The sequence below is a fragment of the Hemiscyllium ocellatum genome, chromosome 6, assembly GCF_020745735.1.
Source record: "Hemiscyllium ocellatum isolate sHemOce1 chromosome 6, sHemOce1.pat.X.cur, whole genome shotgun sequence".
NCBI classification, from domain to species: domain Eukaryota; kingdom Metazoa; phylum Chordata; class Chondrichthyes; order Orectolobiformes; family Hemiscylliidae; genus Hemiscyllium; species Hemiscyllium ocellatum.
This window is the reverse complement of record NC_083406.1, coordinates 91,432,805-91,456,250: the sequence shown is the minus strand read 5'-3', so window position 1 is coordinate 91,456,250 and position 23,446 is coordinate 91,432,805. Positions and strand designations below refer to the sequence as shown.

The following is a 23,446-nucleotide window of genomic DNA, read 5'->3' as shown; positions in this document are numbered from 1 at the left end:
AATCAGTAATAGAATTAGATTAGATTACTTACAGTGTGGAAACAGGTCCTTCGGCCCAACAAGTCCACAACAACCCGCCGAAGCGCAACCCACCCATACCCCATGGCCAATTCACCTGACCTGCACATCTTTGGACTGTGGGAGGAAACCAGAGTACCCGGAGGAAACCCACGCAGACACGGGGAGAATGTGCAAGCTCCACAGTCAGTCGCCTGAGTCGGGAATTGAACGCGGGTCTCTGGCGCTGTGAGGTAGCAGTGCTAACCACTGTGCCACCGTGCCGCTCACGAGAAGAGGTCTCATTCTTGCCACCACACATACAATTTTCTATTGTATGCATGTCAGGCACCCTGTGTACCATACTTTGAAAATGGAATATATTATGCACATTGTCCATGTGGAGTCATCTCATCATCTTCCTTGGCAGAGGCTCACTTCAACATAGACAAGTGGTTAAATGCCATTTGTGTGTGTACTGTAATTGTGACTGATCACATTACAAGAGAACTACTTAGTTTCTGATATTGCCCACAGAGGCTCACTGGAACCATCAACAAAGAATCAAGACAAAGAACCTGTTGTTGTCCAGGTCCACTGCAATATAAATTTCCATAGAAACTCGTGGAGTAAGACATGCATCTGGAAGCTCAAGACTAGTAATGTGGTGCAGCTTCTTAACACAGAATTTCAGGCAAAAAGTGCATTTGTCATGCAAACCAAGTGCAAGAGGCCCACAGACACTGACCTTTAATGGAACGTCTCTTAGGAAAGTGAGGGGCAATGGAATTGCGGAACGAAGATGTCCCAGGACAGTGACAAAAGCAGTGTCATCTGCAGCATTCCAGGTGCCAAGGGTGATAATGTGTCCATAAGGTAGTGGTCAGTACCCCAAGAATGAGGCCCAGCATAAATGCAATGCAACACCTTCTCCTGGGGCCATAACTGGTCTGCTCAACATGAGGGTCCCATGCTCGTTCACGTCTAGGGTGCCTTGCATTACATTACAGACAATGCATGTTGTGCCATTGACAAGGGGGCGATGCAAGGAGCGTATGTGACAATGAGGATCTGAGAGGGCCACAGTACTTTAGAGTAGGAAAAATGAGGGCGATCAAAAATGAACATTGCCTTCACTATTCTGTACTTCAGCATCCTTAGTCACAGCAAACCATATACAACCCCCTTGGCAACTGCTTTCACTGGAACAGAGTTGGTCGAAGTGATCATTCATTGACTCTGTATTCATGCTGGACAGGCAAGCACCTGAAAAGAGGTCTCTCGTCATGTCACCTTGCCACTGGAGTTGACCACTAATGGCTACAATTCAACGTGGATTTGCATACATAGCGGCACAAAGTATACTAAACTGACTAGATCTAACTTCTGTCCTGCATCAGATCTTCAAAAATGCATCACTTACCACTTATCTGGATTAAACTCCATCTGCCATTTCTCACCCAAATCACCTACCTATCTATCTTTCCACATCCTTGGGCAAACCTCCTCACCATCCACAGCTTCTCCAATCTTTGAACCATCCACAAGCTTGCTAAATCAGGCTACCCACATTCTCCTCCAAATCATTTATATATACTAAAAACCATAGAGATCCCATTGATTGAACACTTCTGTGAAATTCCACTGGTCACAGATTTCTAGCCAGAAAAAAAGCAACCCTCCACTGCTATGCTGTCTTCAATGACCAAGGAAGACAGTACTGTATCTGTTTTATGAGCTCACCACAGATCCCACATTACCTCACCTTTTGTATCTGCCTGCCAGGAGGATCCTTGTCAAAGACCTTGCTAAAGTCCATTTGAACAGCATCTACCACCATGCCCTCAACAATCATTTTTATTACTTCCTCAATAAATTGAACCAAGTTTAAGAGACACAATCTTCCATGCGCAAAGCCATACTGATAATCACTAATAAGTCTATATTTTTCACAATGTGACTAACTTTTGTCTAAAAACCTTCTCCAATACATTTCCCTACCACTGGCCAAAGGCTCACCAGCTTGTAATTTCCCAGATTATCCCCGTTGCCCTTCTTAAACAAAGAGACAAAATTGGTTATTCTCCAGTCCTTTGGGACTTCTCCTGTGACTGAAGAGGATACAAAGATTTTATACAAGGCCCCAGCAATTTCCTCAACTGCCTCCCTCAGCATTCTGGGATAGATCTCATCAGGTCCTGGGGACTTGTCTACCTTAATGCTTTTCATAACACCCAACATTTTTTTTAATATTGACATACGTAGAATGGCAACAACCCTACCAACATGCAACATCCACCTTGTCCTTTGCCTTGTGAATACCAATGCTAAGTATTTGTTAAGAACCTCAGCCGCTAGCTCCATGTATAAATTCCCCCCTTGTCCTCGAGTGGACCAACCCTTTCCCTAGCTACAGTGTTGCTTCAAACATAGGTCTAAAACGCCTTAGAATTTTTCTTAACTCTGTTTGCCAAAGACATTTCATGCCCATTTTTACCTCCTAATTCCTTGTTTGAGTTCTTGCCAGTTATCTTTGAATTCTTCAATAGGACAAGCTTGACAAAACAGACAAATGCACTCTGTAAAGTTCTGTCTTGGGAGGGGAGAAGCAGATTCATTTTATGTTAAGAAGGTTAGGCTGTAGGCAAGTAGGTGAAAGTGAGGACTGCAGATGCTGGAAATTAGAGTCGAGAATGTAGTGCTGGAAAAGGTGGTCAGGCAGCATCTGAGCAGCAGGAAAACCGACGTTTAGGGCAAAAGCCCTTCATCAGAAAGTAGAGCAAACGAATGTGATAAATGGGATGCCTCTTCCCAAAAGACAGCGAATGCACAAATGGGCCATACAGCCTTCTATTATTTATTCTTGTGAATGAATCTATTATAAAACTTGAACATTTTTTAATAGACCCTGACGAGAGGATATTACAAACAGAAACACGTTGAAATTCACCCAGAAACAGGCTATTAAGCCCAAAATTTCATATCAAATTAATACCACAAGGGTTTAACACATATCTTCTTGTTTGACAATCAGCAAAACTCCTTTAATTCCCTTCAAATTCATATGCATATTTAGCTTCCATTACATTTCTATTGCTGCCTCAATCACTACCTGTCATAACAGATCTTGCATTCAGCTCATTCATAAGGGTATAGGGAGAAAGGCAGGAGATTGTCACTCAGTAATGATACTCATTTAACAAGCTGGTGCAAGCACGATAGGTTGAATTGCCTCCTTCTACACTATAACACTTCTGCAATTTTCCAAACAACATTAACCATATTATGAAAAACATTCAGAAAGTCCGAATTTCTTCTACAGCCAAAACAAGATAGCCCATTTCAGCAGTGCGTCTGATTATATGTTGTTCATTTTAAGTAATAAAATAGGTCGAAAGACAAGAATATAAGTTTTCTCATTACTTATGGCTTAAACCAAAAAGAATTATGAATACCTAATAGACTCTGTGTCAATATGTACAGGTGCTATCCTCTCCAGGAGAAATTTCACCATTTCCAAAAATGGATTTGTAGGTTGTTTCGGGTTGCTTAGTTTTCGGGTTATTTCACGCTGTACGAAAGAAAAGAATTAGTTTCAAAACGGGAGAAAATGCATGACTGGAAATTCTCAATCTATTCCAGCATAACTTTCACAATTACCACACATCCTTCTGCTAGCTTGCATGAACAATTCGGACTAACAAGCACATCCAGTTGGGATCGGATTCGCTCATCCTCTTCTAAAAATTGGTCAAATTTCTTCATAAAGTCCTGGGCTTTTCCTGGATCAGGCAAGTTTTCTGACAATAAAATATTGCATTGAGTACACTGTATTGTTGGAAGAATAAGTACACTGCACTATGAAGAGAAATATTTTCTACAGTTCTTAATGGCATTCAATGATTGCTAAATTTTACCAAAAAAAAAACTAGTTGCAAATGTTTATTATTAGATATAAAAGGAGTACTTACTGGCAATTATCATCACTTTTGAGAATATGGCTTTGTCAGTGGTATCTGACTAGGATTTAAAAGACAAAATTTTACACATATTTAAAATTTTATTTGGTAACCAGAGATTTATTTTCTAAATAAAAGCTAAAGACGGTGGCTGCTGGAAACTTGAAAGAAACACCGAATTCTGGAGAAAATCAGCTGGTCTGGCAGCATTTGTGGAGAAAGGCAGGAGATGATAGAGTCCAGTAAGATTTCTATCGGAGCAAAAAATGGAGTAGCACATTTCAGTGGAAAGGAACCAAAATAAAATGTTGTGAAAGCTACATTATTCCTCCTACTCTTGGGTGAACACTAATTTGCTAACAACCAAGTTGTGTAGGGTACATGCTGATGGTGTACAATAATATGTACAGGCATCAATCACAGTGATTTTTCAATGCTAGTTGCAAGGATTTATCAATAATTAAGCTCATTTTCAAAACTGAAAAGGCATAACTTGAAATGTTATTCATGAAACAAACATCTGACAAGCACCAACATCCTCAAGACATCAACTGCATATTACATTAAAATTAGCAAGCTGATCAAGTAAAATGTGAGAGAGCGGCAAAGTAGCCACAAAGGCTTCCTTTTTTAAAAAAAAACTGTATATAGAATAGATATTGAACACTTACCTTGGTTCTCAATCAAATAGTCAGGGCAAAACCTGCACTTTATACCCTTTCAATTGAGATTCTCAATTCTGGAATCATTTAAATAGAAAGTTGCCTTCCAATTGTAGTCTTGGTATCATCAGAACTTCCAATTTTCAGCTTTGTATAAACTGAGGTCATTCGTCTCAGCTCATTTGCTCATGAAACCCTAATTCATAGACCTCACTGTTGTACTGCATTTTTGGCTAAATAAAACACACTCCTCTCAATGATTCTGCTGCCCGAGTCCTAGGTCTTATCCAGTCCCCTTTTACAACCCTGTCTTTACTCACCTATCTTGGTTACGTGTCAAGCAATATCTTCAATTCAAAATTCTTCACCCCGTCTTGAAACCACTCTGATAGCTTCATCCCTTTCTCTTGAATCTCCTGCGGCTCCAAAATATCTGGTCTCCTGAACATGCCCAATTTTTAATCACACCACCAATCATGGTTGTACCTTCCAATATCCAAGCCCAAACAGTCTGAAAATCCCTTGCCATGCCTCTCCACTTGTTTAGCTCAAATGTTTCCTTAAACCTTCAGGTTAGGCTGGCCCAATATTGCCATGTGGCTCAATGACATACTTATTTTACAATCCCTATGTTTTATTAAGTTAAGAAGCTATATAAAGTCTTGCTAAACATTTGTTGCCCATCTTAGTTGCCCCAAAGTAAAGTTGGGTGTGGCTATCCTGCAAATAGTAGAGTTTACATTGATGGTTTCCAAATACAAAATTCAAAGATATTGACAACAAAATGAAGTAATGGCAACAATGTATGTCCAAATCAGAATGATGTTTAGCTCCAGAAGAACAATGGTGATGGTGTTCCCATGGTACTGTTACACTTGCCTTTTTGTCAACTTCAAAAGAAGAAGGTACTGTTGTATGTAACATTTGTTACCACAGTGCATCAGTGACAGATGCTATTAAGTTACAGTGCATACGGTTCCAAGAAACACTGAAAAGATCAGATCTGACACTGGACTGAATTCATATTCCAAGCTAAATTTAATCCAATCAAGGAGATTTTTTTCATACAGTCAGGGAGGGCAGGATGTGGAATTCAAGTTAATTTTGCAACATTAAGGCTTACTGATAACAATATTATATTTTAACAGTATTGATTAACAGATGCCATTATTTTAAATACCACTTTGCTCAGCACTTATTTGTTCACTTTATCATACACGTACAAGGTTTGGGTTGATGTTTTGAGATTGAGCAGTGGATCATGGTCATAGAATTTGTGATATCCCCAAACACCATTGCAAATTTGGGTGGCAACATTAAGACAAGATAGTGGGCAGAGATTTAGGTTATAGTTCATGAGCAGACATCGACCATGAACTTGCGTGGGTATCAGATAATTAACACAGGTTTTCAAAACTGTTGGCAAGCCCTTGAAAGGCTATATAGTTTCTATGAATTTAACAACCAAAAGCGCATCTTAGTAACCTTCAGGTTTATCTAGAACAGACTTATTAACAGCAAATTTCAAACTACAATCAGAAGTCAACAAGTGAACTTGACCAAACACAAATGGCAGTGTAAGAAAGCAGGGAAGTCTGAAAATAATTCCCATTGATTGTGAATGCACTGGGAGCAAAAGATAGGAACTCTCTCAAAGCGGAGACATCCAACTTTCTTTATGGCAATAAACATTTTGAAACTCATGCTAAGAACCAAGGGAAATTTTGAATGCACCCACTTTCTCAACGAAAGCTAATTTTTGGGGGGACCTCAGCAACTTCTCTGGCTGCTTCTGTGGAACATTACCAATACATGTCAAGTTCAAAATGACTCTCCTTTGGAACTGAGGGGATCTGGAAAACAGAAAACAGGATTTGGCTATTCAGCCTTGAGCCTGCTGCATCATTCAATAAGCTCATGGCTGATCACCCAACTCAATATCCTGTTCCTGCTTTCTCCTCACACCCTTTGAAACCTTAGCTCTAAGAACTACATTTAACTTCTTCTTGATAAGATTCAATATTTTTGTCTCAACCACTACCTGTAGCAGAGGTTTCCACAAGCTCACCACCCTCAGTGAACGAACTTCTCATCTAGCCCACCCTGTATTCTTACACTATGACCCCTGGTACTGGACTCCCTAGTCATGGGAAATATCCTTCCTGTGCTTACCCTGTCTCGCCCCATTAGAACTACATAAAAACTTTCTCTGATACCCTGTCTTTCTTCTAAGCATCAGCGAATATATTCCGAAATCAATCCAGACTCTTCATATGCCATCCAGCCAGCCTAGGAATCAGCCTGAAAAATCTTTGTTGCACTTACTCCGTAATCATAACATCCTTCCTCAAAAAAGACCACCAAAACTGTAAATATTAGTCCAGCTGTGATCCCACCAAGGCCCGGTGTAATTGCAGCAAAATATCCCTGCTCCTGTACTCAACTCTTCTTGCTATGAAGGCCGACATACTATTTGCCTTCTTCACTGCATCTGCAAGCTTACTTTGAATGACTGGTGTACAAGGACACCAGATTACCATTGCTGCTTCCAAATTTTCAATCTATCAGCATTCAAATAATCAACTAGCTTGTTTTTGCTACCAAAACGTAGTTAACTTCATATTTATCCACATTATACTTCATCTGCCATGCATATGCCCATTCACTCAATTTGTCCAAATCACACAATTCTCCTCAGATCCAGCCCACTTGTGCTTTAGCCAGAAATTATGCTTCAATTGATTTCAGACAATCTGCACTAAACTTAATTTTATGATTATATGGAGGTACAAAAACACAGGGAAAGACAAGTAATTTATCTGACGTGCATAAGCATGCTACCAGCAGCAACAGACTACAACAGCCATCAAAATTCATTGTTGGACACGATATTTCCACTTGTTTTGTGAACGTTCTGAAGAGGAGAGCTGGTTAGAAATTTTGCTGTAATTGCAACTCCAAGAAACGGAGGCACAAGGGTGAGAATATTGCGTGCAGTCATAACTGGACTCCCGCCATCTAACATGGTCTTCTTGCTCAAACTCTAAAGACTGGCCAGATAAAGAAAGGTCCAAGTTCATGGCCCACAGGTAAGCCTAACTCAAAATGAGTCCATGCTATTTGAGAATGAGCTGGCACTGCACTGAGTTAAGGTAAAAGTTGCAGATTCATCTTCGTCACATTTGCCACCTCAGACTCAGTCTCAGCACCCTGGAATCAATGCAGCAAAACAGTATGCAGTAACTGTCACATGCCTCCAACATATAGATATATAAAAAAAAAATCACTGTCATCTCACGTTGTTGGGGCCATTGCACTTCCATTTCATGACATGCAGACAAGCAGAGAAACATCATGCTTACTTTTTGTTGTTTGTGCAGATCAAGCAAGTCACGTACATGATGCCTCAGCATGTTTTGACATTTCCACATTTCATTTAATGCTCTGTTAAAGATCAAAATTAGAACATTAATTAGTGGACTTCAAGTTGTACTATGGTTTAATTTCATCAACTTCATTTAAAGGATGTCAAAAAACCACAAGAATATATTAAAACATTCTCCATTTTGTTCATAAACATACATAGAAGGAAACAAGAAACTCTGAAGGTAAGATTTAATATGCCAAAAGAAAATCTATCAATTCAGGTATCACGTTCGATTATTTGCTTAACTCTACTTGGATTAACCTTAAACTACTACCTCAGCTACAAATCCCTCTTTCATGTCCAATCTTGTGGATTTCAGCAACAACAACATGCGTAGGTCTGTCTTTTTTGCAATCCAAAATGATTCTCTGTAATCAGGTTTTTGCAGCACTGAAGTGAAATGGAGATACTGATTATATTGTGTAATATGATATCCCTCCCTCACCCTTGTCAGCTTTCCCATAGCGTTTGGAGGGGGTCAAGCACAAAATCATCCTATTTTTCACAGAGTGAGATTTTATTTTATTTTCATTTATGCAATTGTAAAAAGCATGATTGACATCATTCCTCCTATTTTACCTCGGGACCAAGGACCTATTCTCAATTCCTTGCAAATTCTCTCAATTTCTGCCATTGGTAATATCATCAGAAGAGATGGCATCAGTTTGTATCTGTACACTGATGACCCACAAGCTTTTCTAATTCAACATATGGCATACTACAGTTATCACTTTTCACCTTGCCACAAACCATGTCCTCACCGCCATTCCATTCCTCTTCTCAGCTACTGTTTAAAATTAAGCAGTTAAAAGCAGCAGGACTCATTCAATCCCAAATCAAGCTCCAAACTGCATATTTCAAAATCTAAAAATATCACCTATACTATACTTAACCAATACACCTGCTGTTTAAACATTTCAACAAGCCTCAATCCCATTGCAATTTACACGTGCAAATGCTCTCTTTAACTTAGCTTCATCCAAAATGCTGTTCAGATCCTATTCTGCACCAAATTATGTTCACTTACGATCTCCTTTACTTGCTGATTTATCTTGATTGCCCATTCCCGCAACATCTAAAACTTTCAACCATACATTGAAATTCATTCATGGCTCCACAGAATGCTCCTCGTAATTTATGGACTCTTCCATTGTGACCACATATATGGGAAGTGTGTTCAGCTGAAGCTCCTGATTGATCACATGACCCACTATGGAGCATCCAACTTGAGCATGTCACTGACAGTACATGCAGCAAACTGGTCACACCATGAACAGAGGCTACACAGGCACAAAAGCATTAGGTTACCATCAGGAAGACTAGTAAGTGTGGGCAGGCAGTGCAGGAGTCCCCTGTGGCCATCCCCCTTTCAAATAGATATACTGTGATGGATACAGTTGTGGGAGGGGGAGGATGGCTTCTCAGGGGAAAGCAGCGACAGCCAGTTCGTGCTACCACATTTTACTCTGCTGCACAGTAGGGGAAGAGAAAAAAACAACTGGGAACACTTCAGCAATAGGGGACTCTATCATAAGAGAAACTGAAAGGCAGTTCAATGGCAGCAAACGAGATTGTCAGGCTATGTTGCCTCCCTGGTGCCAGGACCAAGGTTGTCTCAGAGAGGCTGCAGGGCATTCTGAAAAAGGGAAGGGTAAACACAGAACACAGAACAATACAGCACAGAACAGGCCCTTCGGCCCACCATGTTGTGCTGAACATTTGTCCGAGCTTAAGCACCTATCCATGTACCTATCCAATTGCCGCTTAAGGTCACCAATGATTCTGACTCTGCCACTCCCATAAGGCAGCACATTCCATGCCCCCACCACTCTCTGGGAAAAGAACCTACCCCTGACATTCCCCTATACCTTCCACCCTTCACCATTAACACACTGTTGTACCCGGGGAAAAAGTCTCTGACTCTCTACTCTATCTATTCCCCTGATCATCTTATAAACCTCTATCAAGTCACCCCTCATCCTTCGCCGTTCTAATGAGAAAAGGCCTAGCACACTCAACCTATCCTCATACGACCTATTCTCCATTCCAGACAACATTCTGGTAAAGCTCTTCTGCACCCTCTCCAAAGCTTCCACATCTTTCCTAAAGTGAGGTGTCCAGAACTGCACACACTACTCCAAATATGGCCTTACCAAGGTCCTGTACGGCTGCAACATCACCTCACAATTCTTGAATTCAGTCCCTCTGCTAATGAACGCTAATATACCATAAACCTTCTTACAAGCTCTATCCACCTAAGTGGCAACTTTCAAAGAGCTATGAACATAGACCCCAAAGATCACTCTGCTCCTCCACCTTACTAAGAACCCTACTGCCATCCCTGTATTCCGCACTCTTATTTGTTCTTCCAAAATGGACAACCTCACACTTGGCAGGGTTGAACTCCATCTGCCACTCCTCAGCCCAGCTCTGCATCATATCTAAGTCCCTTTGCAGCCAACAACAGCCCTCCTCACTATCCACAACTCCACCAATCTTCATATCGTCTGTAAATATACTGACCCACCCTTTGACTCCCTCTTCCAAGTCATTAATAAAAATTACAAACAGCAGAGGACCCAGAACTGATTCCTGCAGAACTCCACTTGTAACTGGGCTCCAGGCTGAATATTTACCATCTACCACCACTCTCTGACTTCGACCAGTTAGCCAGTTCTCTATCCAACTGGCCAAATTTCCCACTATCCCATGCCTCCTGACTTTCCGCATAAGCCTACCATGGGGAACCTTATCAAATGCCTTACTAAAATCCATGTACACTACATCCACTGCTCTACCCTCATCCACATGCTTGGTCACCTCCTCAAAGAATTCAATAAGACTTGTCAGCAAGACCTATCCCTCACAAATCCATGCTGGCTGTCCCTAATCAAGCAGTGTCTTTCCAGATACTCACAAATCCTATCCCTCAGTACCCTTTCCATTACTTTGCCTACCACCAAAGTAAGACTAACTGGCCTGTAATTCCCGGGGTTATCACTATTCCCTTTTTTGAACAGGGGCACAACATTCGCCACTCTCCAGTCCCCTGGTACCACCCCCGTTGACAGTGAAGACGAAAAGATCATTGCCAATGGCTCTGCAATTTCCTCTCTTGCTTCCCACATAATCCAAGGATATATCCCGTCAGGCCCGGGGGACTTGTCTATCCTCAAGTTGTTCAAAATGCCCAACACATCTTCCTTCCTAACAAGTATCTCCTCTAGCTTACCAGTCCGTTTCAGACTCTCCTCTTCAACAATACAGTCCCTCTCATTTGTAAATACTGAAGAAAAGTACTCATTCAAGACCTCTCCGATCTCTTCCGACTCAATACACAGTCTCCCACTACCGTACTTGATCGGACCGACCCTCGTTCTCGTCATTCTCATGTTTCTCACATATGCATAAAAGGCCTTGGGGTTATCCTTGATCCTACCCACTAAAGATTTTTCATGCCCTCTCTTAGCTCTCCTAATCTCTTTCTTCAGCTCCCTCCTGGCTATCCTGTATCCCTCCAAAACTCTGTCTGAACCTTGTTTCCTCAACCTTATGTAAGCCTCCTTCTTCCTCTTTACTAGATATTCAACCTCCCTCGTCAACTAAGGTTCCCTCACACGACCATCTCTTTCCTGCCTAACAGGTGCATACGTATCAACGACACGTCGTATCTGTTCCTTGAAAAGGTTCCACATTTCAACGACATCCTTCCCTGACAGCCTATGCTCCCAACTTATGCTCCTCAGATCCTGTCTTGCAGCGACGTATTTACCCTCCCCCAAATTGTAAAACCTACCCTGTTGCACGCACCTCTCTCTCTCTCCATAATCAAGGTGAAAGTCACAGAATTGTGGTCACCATCACCAAAATGCTCACCCACTAACAGGCCCATCACTTGTCCTGGTTCGTTACAGAGTACCAAATCCAATACGGCCTCCCCTCTGGTCGGACAATCCACATAGAGTTAGAAAAGCTTCCTGGACACACTGCACAAACACCGCCCTGTCCAATCTACTTGATCTAACGAGCTTCCAATCAATATTTGGGAAGTTGAAATCGCCCATGACTACTACCCTGTGGCTTCTGCACCTTTCCAAAATCTGTTTCCCAATCTGTTTCTCCACATCTCTGCTGCTATTGGGGAGCCTATAGTCAACACCCAACAAGGTGACTGCTCCTTTCCTATTTCTGACTTCAACCCATACTACCTCCAAAAGGCAGGTAAATAAACAACCAGTCATGGTACGTCAGTATCGATGACATGAGTTTAAAAAAGAAGGTCCGGCAACAGGAGTCAACAGAATTAGGTGGTAAATTAAGAGTACCTAAACTGTAATCACCAGATTACTTTCACTACCACACACTATGAAGATAGGTCAGATGATGTAGGAGGGAGGGCTTTAGACTTTTGCATCATTGGGATAGATCCTGGGGTAGGTGAGACCTGTACAAGCTAGCCAGGTTGCATCTGAACTGGAAGGGGTCCCAGATGCTTGTTGGGAGATTTGTTAGTGTTATTTGCTAAGTTTTAAACTAATTTAGCATTGGAATGGGACACGTAGTAGATGTAAAGTTAGGAGAAAGGTCCAATCAATAACAAAAGGAATACTAGAATGATCCATAGGCAGAGAAGACGTAGCAGGATATGGCTCATGGAGATCCAGTAAACCAAACTGTATCTATTTTAATACAAGGAACTTGAGCGCGAGGGTGGATCAACTTAAGAGCATTGATCAGCAGTGGGAATATGGCGTTGTTGCAATTATGGAGTCATGGTTGAAGATAACTCAATAGTTCAGTGTATAGTAATAAGGATGGCAGCATTGCATTATTGAGAAAGGAGATCATGACTACAGTAATGAGGCAGGTTGTTCTAGAAGACTCTTCAAATGAGACCATCTGGGTACAGCTTAGAAATTTTAAAAAGAGGTCCAGTACTTGGCTGGGATTATACTACAAGCTTCTTTACACAGTCAGAGGAAGATAGAGGAATGGATATGTAGGCAAACTACAGGAAGGAGTGAGAGAATTAAGGTTTATTTGGAAGGGATATCAATTTTGCTAACAAATCACACGAAGGCAATCCTAGGTAAAGTTTAGATGGGGTGGCATTTTTAAAGTGCGACTAGGAGAGCTTTTTGAGCCAGTACATAGATAGCCCTGCTACTTATGGGACAGTGTTAGATCTAATCCGAGGGAATGAAGCCAATCAAATGGTTGAAGAGTCAGTGGGATAGTTTGATGGGAATAATTACTATAATTCTAAGCCTCAAAGTGATTATGAAAAGGGATAAAGATAGTCTGGAAGTTGTGTCTAAACTGGAGGGGGGACAATTTCAATATCATCAGACAGGATCTGGCAAATTGGGAACACCTACTTGCAGTTAAATCTAGATTTGAAAAGAAGGAATCTTTTAAAAGTAGTACAGTGAGAATTCAGAGTCAGCAATATCTTGTAAGAATGAATGGCAAGGGCAGCCAGTCCAGGGAACCCTGGATTTCAAGGGATATCACGAGTTTGATAAAGACAAAAAGAGGAAGCACATATCAGGTACAGTAAAGAACAGGGGAGGCCCTCCAAAAGTTGGCAGCAGAGGATTGCTTTACAAAAAAAAAATATGAAATTAGAAGGGCATAAAAAAGGCCATAAAATAACTCTGGCAAATAGGATCAAGGATAATTACCCCTCAGGCTTTTTGTGACTATAACAAAAGTAAGAGGATTACCAGGGAAAGAGAGAGAGCTATTGCAGACCAAGAGGCAACCTACGCATACAGCTCGAGGACAAGGATAAGGACATAAATGATACTTCTCAAGTCTATCCACAGCAGGCAGCATAGTGGCTCAGTGCTTAGCACAACTGCCCCTCAGCCAGGAACTCAGGTTCAATTCCAGTCTCTGGTGACTGTCTTAGAGTTTTGACCCATGTCTGCATACTCCAATTTCCTTTCACGGTCCAAAGATCTGTCGGTGAGGTGGACTAGCCAGTGTAAATACCAAGTTACGGACAAGGATAAGGTGGAATGCTTTTCAGAAGGTGGTCAAGGAAGATTTGATGGGCCTATTTCCTATTTCCACACTCTAGTATTCTACGTTTCTAGGAGAAAGGGATTGGGATTTCAGTTGGGATTGTAAACTTCAGCACATGTTAAGATTAATGAGGAGCAGTATTGATTTTTTTAAAAATAAAAAAAAAATTTAAAACTGCATAAATCTCCAGGGCCTGATGAGATGTATTTCAGGCTGCCTTGAGGCAAGGGAGGAGTTTGCCAGGGTACTGGCAGAAATTTTTGGTATCTCATTGGCCACAGGTGAAGTATGACTGCAGCATTGCTACTGTAGCTCCTTTGTTCAGAAAGGCAGCAGGGAAAGGCCAAGTAATTACAGACCAGTTAATCTGATGATAGGAGGGGGAAAAATTATTGGGAAAAAAATCTGAGGGATAACATCAATCAACAGGTAGAAAGACAGGTTTTAATCAGAAAGAGTCAGCATGGATGTGTTAAAGGGAGATCCTATCTGACAAATTTAATTTAACTTTTTGAAAAGAAAAGGTGATGAAATATACTGATGAAGGTAGTGCAGCTGATGTGGTTTACACAGGCTTCAGTAAAGCATTTGGCAAGGTCCCCAATGGAGGGCTAGTTGGTAAACTTAATCCAAACCTGGCTTGCAGAGTGAAATAACTTGAGAGGCTGTTATGCCATCACTTGTCACCCATTATTTACACATGGAAAGTCCTTAACACTGATCCAGCTCCCACTGAGCAGAACCTCTAACATTTCTGCTTTTATCTATCAGCCTGACTGGACTAGATTAACAGCACCATTCAGCAAACTCATTCTTTGGTTTACCTGGCTGACCTCATTATAATGAGTACATTTCTTCCCTTCGAAGTCTGAAGGCATAGGCCACTTTTTCTTAAAGCTCCTATTTGGTGTTTAACACTGGGTCAGGTTCCTCCAACTCTCTCTCACACACACACAGTAACTTGCATCTTATGCCCCATGAATTTCTTCCAAAATGCTTTCTTTTCTTCAGGCGGCAAAGTCTTCAGAGGCAGCAACATCCTCAGTGTTCATTTCAGATTCTGAGATCTCTTCAACGCTTGATAGAGGGGGAGAACCAACAGGCTTTGCAAGCCTTTCCAAATATTCCAAGGAGCTGGGCACGTTTTGCTCCCATACGGTTTGAGAGTTTGCAGCTTTCATGTGGTCCACATGCTTCTTCAGTGCCATTACACGTATCCAAACTTGATAGTTCATTGGACCTGTCCTCACTCAACCATGCCTCCTACCCATGCAAGACCATTTCCATGGTTCCCACACCAAATCTCATCGCCTGAAAAAAAACCTTACTCTCCCACTTAAAAGGAGTCTCTTGTCTGGCACTGGCATTACTGATGCCTTTTCATCTTACTCCCCAGGTCCAGGAAGACCAGATTTAACCTGGTGCGGAGTCTTCTCCCCACGAGCAACTCTGCTGAAGCTATTCCTGTATTTGCATGATAGTTGGTCCTAAAATCAAGTAGGAACTGGGACAATTAGATATCTAGTGAAGACTTTCTTTAAGTGTGCCTTCAAAGTTTGGGCTGCTCTTTCTGCAACATCATTAGATGTTGCATGATATGCAGCTGTCCTTACGTGTCAAATGCCATTTGACTTTAGGAAATACTCAAATTCCAAAAGTTGGTCGATGATGGCTCATTATCTGTGACCAACACTTCTGAAAGTCGATGTATTGCAAATGATGTGTGCAGTTTTTCTATGTTTGATGAACGAACTCTGTACACATCCATCCACAATGACGAAGAATATTGAGCCATGAAAGCAACTGCTCAGTCAATGTGTCACTGGAGTCCAGGGTTTATCTGGCCCTTCCCACAAGTGTGGGAGAGCTGCTGGCAGTAATTTTTGTCCTTGTTGGCAATGCCCAGAGTGCCCCAACATCGCAGTTATTTAAGCATCCACTGGGCCACCAGAGACAACTGCTCACCAGCAATTTCATTTGGGAAATCTCTGGATGACCATGATGGAGTTCAGCCAATATCTGACATTGACCTTTGCACAGGACAATAGCTTTTGCACTCCATAACAATATGCCATTGTCTATGATCTGGTCTCGAAGGGTCCAAAAGAGTTTCACTTCTGGTTGCGATGGCCCTTAGGTTTTTCTTCTTTCTTTTTTATTGCCCTCCCCATCCTTATCACGACCACTTCACAGCAGTAGTATGGCCCTTTCCTTTTTGCCATCACCACCAACTGTTTATGTTGCCAGGACTGGATTTTTCTGTGCCCAAAGTCTGATATTGCTGGTTGTATTCAGAAAATTTAAAACCAATTATGGATTCTTCCAGTGGCAGTACCACTGGTAGTGTATCTGCCAGCAGGAGGCAGCTCAATGCATCCTCATTTACTATTTGGCCTCCCAGACAACCAGCCTAAGGAAAGATCTAAGCTTTGGTACAGATGTGGGATCTGGGGTACTTTTGATCACCCTCACTTTATTCTCCAACAGGAGTAATTTTATCTTGTTGACTCGGAGCTAGAGTAGGTCACTTAGATGCCTGGAAGAAATCTCCATGGCCCATGGCCTATGTCCAATTTCTCTAAGTGCTCATTATTGGTCCTCTCTTGCAAGTCATCCAAATAAATGGCAATCTGGGACAGCCTTTGCAAAATGTTCTTCACCATCTAGTGAAAAACTTCACAGGCTGATTATACCTCAAATGGCCATCTTGTGTATTTGTTACAAACTCTTATAGGTATTAATTGTAGCACTATTCTGGAATCCTCAACTAATCGCAAGTGCAAGTACACATGGCTTAAGTCCAGCTTCATGAAGGACAGCAACCCCATCAGCTTAAAGTCCTCTATGTAAGGGATTGGGAAATTTTCCAGCTGCGAGAAGCAGCTTACCATTTAAAATACCAATGAAGGCAAGGTGACTTTTTGGGCTTCACAACTGGCACAACAGACATTGCCCATCGTGCAAACTGGATGGATTTGACAATTCCTTTGCTTTCCAACCTTCTGATTTCTGCCTCTACTTTTGTCCGTAAGTCAAAATGGCATTGGGTGGGCCTTGCAGGATCTTGGAATAACTTCTTGGTCAGCATACACGATGGCTTTGGATCTTTTAACAATCCCCAGATCTTCCTGAAAACATCCAGGTATTTAATGAGGACTTCACTCAGACAGCCATTTTCTAATCAAAAAACATGCAGCCAATCTCGGTGAATCTTTCTCAAACTATTTTGGCCCATTAAGCTTTGGCCTGAGACTTTTATATAAATCAGTGATAACTCAACCCAATCTTTTCATGAAACCAGAACTGGAGTTGTACTCTTATTCTGTAACAGTTCTCCAGCATAGGTTCTTAGTTTCATACATTCTCAGTCTTGCTAAGATCTTGTACAAACCTAAGGGTTGGAGTCCAGACCAAATTTTGGTAAAGACTGGTTTTGCAATCAGCAAAATGGCCACACCAGTATTGGCCTCCATTAGAACTGGGTGACCAATTAACCAGACGTTTATTTTAATTGGTTCCGATTGGATGTTGTTAAACAATTCGAGTGTTCCAAACCAGACGTAGGTCCTCTTTCCATGGTGTGTACTCTCCTGGATCCCAGCCAATGAGTTAGCTTACTCAATTTACCTCCATTGCAACTCTTTTGCAACTACAATGGCTTGCTGGCCTGTATTTTAAAGAAAATTTTAACTGTTTGGTTGAGACTTCACTTTGTTTTGGTGTGGGCTGACAGAGTCCCTCTGTTCAGGATACGTCCCGAGTGAGGCTATGCAATTGTTTTCATCCACTTGTGTTCCACAAGCTCAGTTGGACTGGTGAGCATGCCCACTTCCACCAGAATACCCTGCAACTCATATGCTCCACTTGCCACATTTTTCAAACGATAAAGCCAATTGTAATGTCTGTTTGAAGTTCAGTTGGGCTTCAGCCAACAGGTGTTTTTGCATGGTTACATTATTAATCCCTCATACCAAACAAATACTTGCAGCTTCTCATTAAGGGTTAAGCCAAATGAGTCATATGTCTCTGCCAGTCATCATAATCTGGCCAAAAATCCAAATACAGATTCCCCTGGTTCTTTAATAGCAGAGTAAAACCAATAGGGCAGCACGGTGGCTAAGTGGTTAGCACTGTTGCCTCACAGCACCAGGGTCCCAGGTTTGATTCCAGCCTCGAGCAACTGTGTGTGGAGTTTGCACAGTCCGTGTCTGCATGGGTTTCCTCTGGGTGTTCCGGTTTCCTTCCACAGTCCAAATATGTGCAGGTCAGGTGATTTGGCCATGCTAAATCGCCCAAAGCATTAGGTGCATTAGTCAGAGGGAAATGGGTCTGGGTGGGTTACTCTTCGGAGGGTCGGTGTGGACTGGTTGGGCTGAAGGGCCTGTTTCCACACTGTAGGGAATCTAATCTAATCTAGTCTAATAGACAACTCAGAATTAAAGGTGGCTTGGGGTCGTAATATTTCCTAACTTAATTTGTCAACTCTTGAAAGATTTTGGAATCTGGGTGCCTCAGGGAAAGTTAGGCTCCTAATAATGAAAACAAAAACACTGATCCACGCTTTATGAAGAGAATTACTCATTGCTTTTTATTTGCTAGAAAAATACAGTAAATCCATTCTTCAATGGCAGGATCGAATGAGTCAAGCTTCCCAAATAACTGCATGGTGCCAGAAATGCTCACCCGACATTAAGATGACCGTTGCGAGTGGATTTGTCCAGACGCATGCTTTGATCGGGTCACCACTGAAATAATTCCATAGAGAGACCTGTATCCCATCACTAAGTCACCCCTTATTTACACATCGAAAGTGCTTCATATTGACCCAGAAGATCTTGTGGTGGCTCAGTGGTTAGCACTGCTGCCTCGCAGCAGCAGGGACCCGGGTTCGATTCCAGCCTTGGGCAACTGTCTGTCTGGAGTTTGCATATATTCTGTGGGTTTCCTGCGGGTGCTCTGGTTTCCTCCCACAGTCCTAAGATGTGCAGCTCAGGTGAATTGGCCATGCTAAATTGCCCAACGTGATAGGTTCATTAGTAGGGGAATGGGTCTGGGTGGGTTACTTTTTGGAGGGTCGGTGTGGACTTGTTGGGCCAAAGTGCCTGTTTCTGCACTGTAGGGAATCTAATCTAAAAATTCTCACTCTCCTGCTTTTATCTGTCAGCCAGGGCTACTTAAATGAACCAGATTAATAGACCCTACCTGGCTGAACTCATTACAATCACTACAAACAGGAGACAAACTAAAGGAGGAGAGTTGTTTTGTGATAGGAAACCTGTGGCAAACAGTCTACCACAGCAATCAGTGCTGGGATCCTTTCTTTTTGTTATATAAATTAAAAACTTGGAAGTGGATGCAGAAGGTTAATTTTGCAGATGACATAAACATTGGTGTTTTTGGTAGTGAGGAAGTTGGACTCCAGCTGCAGTCTGATATTAAATTGGACAGTAAATTGTGCAGCGCAATAGCAAATGGAATTTAATTCTGCTAAGCATTAGGTGTTGCATTTCGTGAGATCCAATAGGGAAGGAAATACACTATTAATGGAGCATTGAGCCACAGATTTCTTCATTGGCCAGGGCATAGAAACAGGAGCAAGATGATCTTGTTTAAACATTGATTAGACCACAACTGTAATACTTCATACAGTTCTGGTCACCACACTATCAGAAGGATGTGATTGCACTGCAGGGGAGATTCACCAGGATGCTGTCATGGATGAGGACTCTCAGTTATGAGGAGAGAACAGATATATTGTGCTTATTTTCTTTGAAGCAGAGGCAGCTTTGGGGAGAAGGGGTATCTGATTGAGGCATACAAAGTTAGGAGAAATACAGACCAGTTGGATTGTCAGATTCTTTTCTCTCATAACAGATGTATCTAAAAGGCCAAACAGCAGAAGTTTAAGGTGAGGAGTAAGTGGCTTAGAATATGGAATGTTCTGTCTGAGGGGTGGTACTCTCAATATTGAAGCAGCATCTGGATGAGCACTTAAAATGCAAGTCATAGTAAGCTATGGACCAAGTGCAGGTAAGTGAGATTAGTGCAGTTTGATGTTTGTTGGTCAGCTGAAGGACTTGTTTCTATACTGTATGACTCACACCTCTCCATTTTTGAAATTTCCTCCATTTCCTTTGTTTCTTCCCATTTCAGCTTCTTGAAGATTGTGTATTCGCTTTAAAGATGAGCTTTCAGCTCTGTAGATCCTGAGCTTTGGAGTTCCTTCTGTGAAATACTCCGCTTTAAAACCTTTGATAAATTGCATTCTCTATCAAATTTTCAGTTGTTTATTCCCATTAAAAGTAATAGAAGAGGTAAATGTGCTGCTGGGAGAAACAAACTACTGGCCAGTTGTCATATTACTCATTTCATGATCACAATCCTGTCTTCTGGTATCAAATTAATACTGCTGTCTTTAACTACATCTTCCAGGATACCTGCTCTCATTGCATGCTGTGCTGGTCTGTCTTGCGGTATCCTCACACAACTAAGTTCGATTCATCACCAACACGAATAACCACTGTTGTGCTAATGCATCTGTAACCATTTTTCAGCTGCATAATGAATTATTGACTTGCTTTTTTAAACTCAAGTTATTACACTTAAACAGTTATACTGCAAAATGTGCATATTAAGAAAGACAACAAGTTGAGAGAGGAGTTTGAGCATACAGAATTTTGGGCTAAGTAGCAATTGCAAAAACAACCTCTATTACACAATGATTCAGCCACATCTGGAGTAGAGTGTCAAATTCTAGACAATTTGGAGGAATGTGAAGACCTCAGAGGATATAAAAGGAATTTATGACAATGATTCAAAAGAGGAGGACTTCAGTTTCGTGAATGGTTTGGGGAGTTACTTTCCCTCGAGCACACAAGTGTGACAGAAGATCTGACAGGTGTACAAAATTATGAGAACTCAAAAATGAACAGACTGGAAGAACAGCTCTCATTACTGCAAGGACTGAAAACCAGAGGGACCAAATTTAAAAGGTGCCTCCACAATGGCAATTTGAGCAAAGAAAACAGCAAGTGATTGGGTTCTGGAATGCATGCCTGCAAAACTGCAGGGGCAGATTCAGTCATGACTTTCCAAAAATAGGAAATTATCCAAGTACACAACTCAGGAAATATTTGTAGAACTGAAGGTAAAGTGGCTGGGGAAATGGGATTACAAAAAAAATGTCCTTGCACAGATCTAGCAGGGGTTGGGGGAGCTTCAATGCTGTTATTGTTCACCAATTTCTGGAAAATGAAGGTTCTGGCATTCAAACTGCAATTTCAGTGCTAATTTTATTCTTCACATGTACCCATTTCTCCCCCCAGTACCTTGCCAGTAAGCTAGTTCAGGAAAGAATGTGCCAAAAATTCATTTCACTCATAAAAACAGATTTTACCATATTTTAATAAGTCCAAGATATGCGCAGAGGCAGAAAACACAAGCTAAAACTAATTTTATAATGTGATAATCGACTACAGTTCTGGTCACCGCATGAGAGGAAGCTTTGGAAAGGGTTCAAAGGAGATTTACTAGAATGTTGCCTGATATGGAATGAAGGTCTTACGAGGAAAGGCTGAGGGACTGGAGGCTGTTTTCGTTAGAGAGAGAAGAAAGTTTAGAGGTGATTTAATTGAGGCAAATAAAGATAATCAAAGGCTTAGATAGGCTCTTACAGTCCAAACTTTTTTCTTGAATGGTGATGGTTAGCAGGAGGGGACAGTTTTAAATTGAGGTGTGATAGATATAGGACAGATGTCAGAGGTAGTTTCTTTACAAATAGGAGGGACGTGGAACGCACTGCTTGTAACAGTAGTAGACTCTCTGCCTTTAAGGGCATTTAAATGGTCACTGGGTAGGCATATCGACGAGAATGGAATAGTGTAGGTTAGATGGGCTTCAGATTGGTTTCACAGTTCAGCGTAACATAAAGGGCCAAAGGGCCTGTAATGCACTGTAATGTTCTATGTTCGAACTTAAATTTAGTTTCTTTTCTGATTAGCTGTAAATCCAATTCCAACCTGTGTCATATTATTTTCCAATCTTTGTGACAATTCAGATTATTAGTTTGGTGAAGTAATGTCAAGAGGTAATCCTAAAGCAGTTCAAGTAAGATCACATCCAAAATTTTCAGTGACCAATGGATAATCAACATGAATCAAACAGCTCTACGTTTCTTTTCTGGTGCTTTTTAACAAAGAAAAATAAAATTGTGCTGCAGGCACTATAGCAAATCAGTATTATACAAAGCGCACACAGTCACACAAAAAAAAAGACAATGCATTGTTTTAAAAACCAATACTAGTTGAAGTGAATCGCAATGAAGGATTCCTGCGCATGTGAAGAAAACTAGAACTATATAGATGGTGTACAGTTTTTAAAATATTGAAAACATACTTGACAGCATTTGTGTCGAGGGTTGCGTAAAGATAATACAAACACTTCATCCTTTCCGAAGTCTCCAAATTGTGAGGCACCATGTACTGTGCAAATATCCTTTCAACAAGTAACCTGTTGAGTAAATTCCAAAAGAATTTAGTGCTCACTTGGAGTACTGACCAAAGTCTTCATTCAAATGTGGATTAAAAAAACAAAAAAGCAATTAATATTTCCATAGCAATGATTACTTTTGAGTTCAGTGATTTAACACCACCAAATAACTAAGGCAACCAATACTATACACATCATGCTTTTAATGTAAGGGCTAGGCATGCATATTAGACCTAGTTCATGGATGGTTTTAAAACTAAAGTAAAAATCATCATTCTACCAATTCATTGATGGGAAAATGTCTTGCTGCTCTACTTTTCAACATAGTTTATTTTAATTGAGCAGTTGTACACACTGGGAAAAGCAAAGCAGTTCACGCAGCATTTGAGCAGCAAGAGAGTTATTTGTTTGGGCATGACCCTTCATGACTGAAGGAGGGTCACGCTTAAAAACGTTGACTCTCTTGGTCTTTGGATGCTGCTTGACCTGCTATGCTTTTTCCAGCACCACACTAATCAACTGACTTCAGCATCTTCAGTCCTAACTTTCTTCTGGTGGTACAGACTACAATCTTCCAAGTAATCAAACAGAAATTGAAAAAGAAACACATAAGCAATTGTAGAGTGAAATTTAAAAAGAAAAACAGTGAAGCAAATTTATGAAACCATTTCAAAATACAGCAAGGTGAATATTTTGAATTTTCATCCTTGTAGCTTTGGAGTTTATATCTTTCTTTGAATTATTGGTGATCTACACTAGACATCAACTACAGGTAAAACTACTGGAAACTATCTAAATAGCAGACTTCAAAACCTCACAGTAAGCAGATTATATTCTGAGGCTATTTTGACCATAGAATACACTAAAGCTTTGGTTATCAACTA

At 41.1% G+C, this 23,446-nt stretch overlaps 1 protein-coding gene across 1 annotated transcript in view; it reads right to left on the bottom strand.

Annotated features, from left to right (window-relative positions):
* The window catches only part of pds5b (PDS5 cohesin associated factor B), a 237,068-nt gene that overhangs the window by 92,851 nt on the left and 120,771 nt on the right, over positions 1-23,446 (bottom strand). Inside the window, exons 13-17 of the mRNA XM_060826137.1 lie at positions 22,470-22,583; positions 7,981-8,062; positions 3,969-4,017; positions 3,658-3,797; positions 3,453-3,568 (exon numbers count right to left, since the gene is read on the bottom strand). Of these exons, the coding sequence (XP_060682120.1) occupies positions 3,453-3,568; positions 3,658-3,797; positions 3,969-4,017; positions 7,981-8,062; positions 22,470-22,583 (501 nt within the window). The remainder of the gene's footprint in view (positions 1-3,452; positions 3,569-3,657; positions 3,798-3,968; positions 4,018-7,980; positions 8,063-22,469; positions 22,584-23,446) is intronic.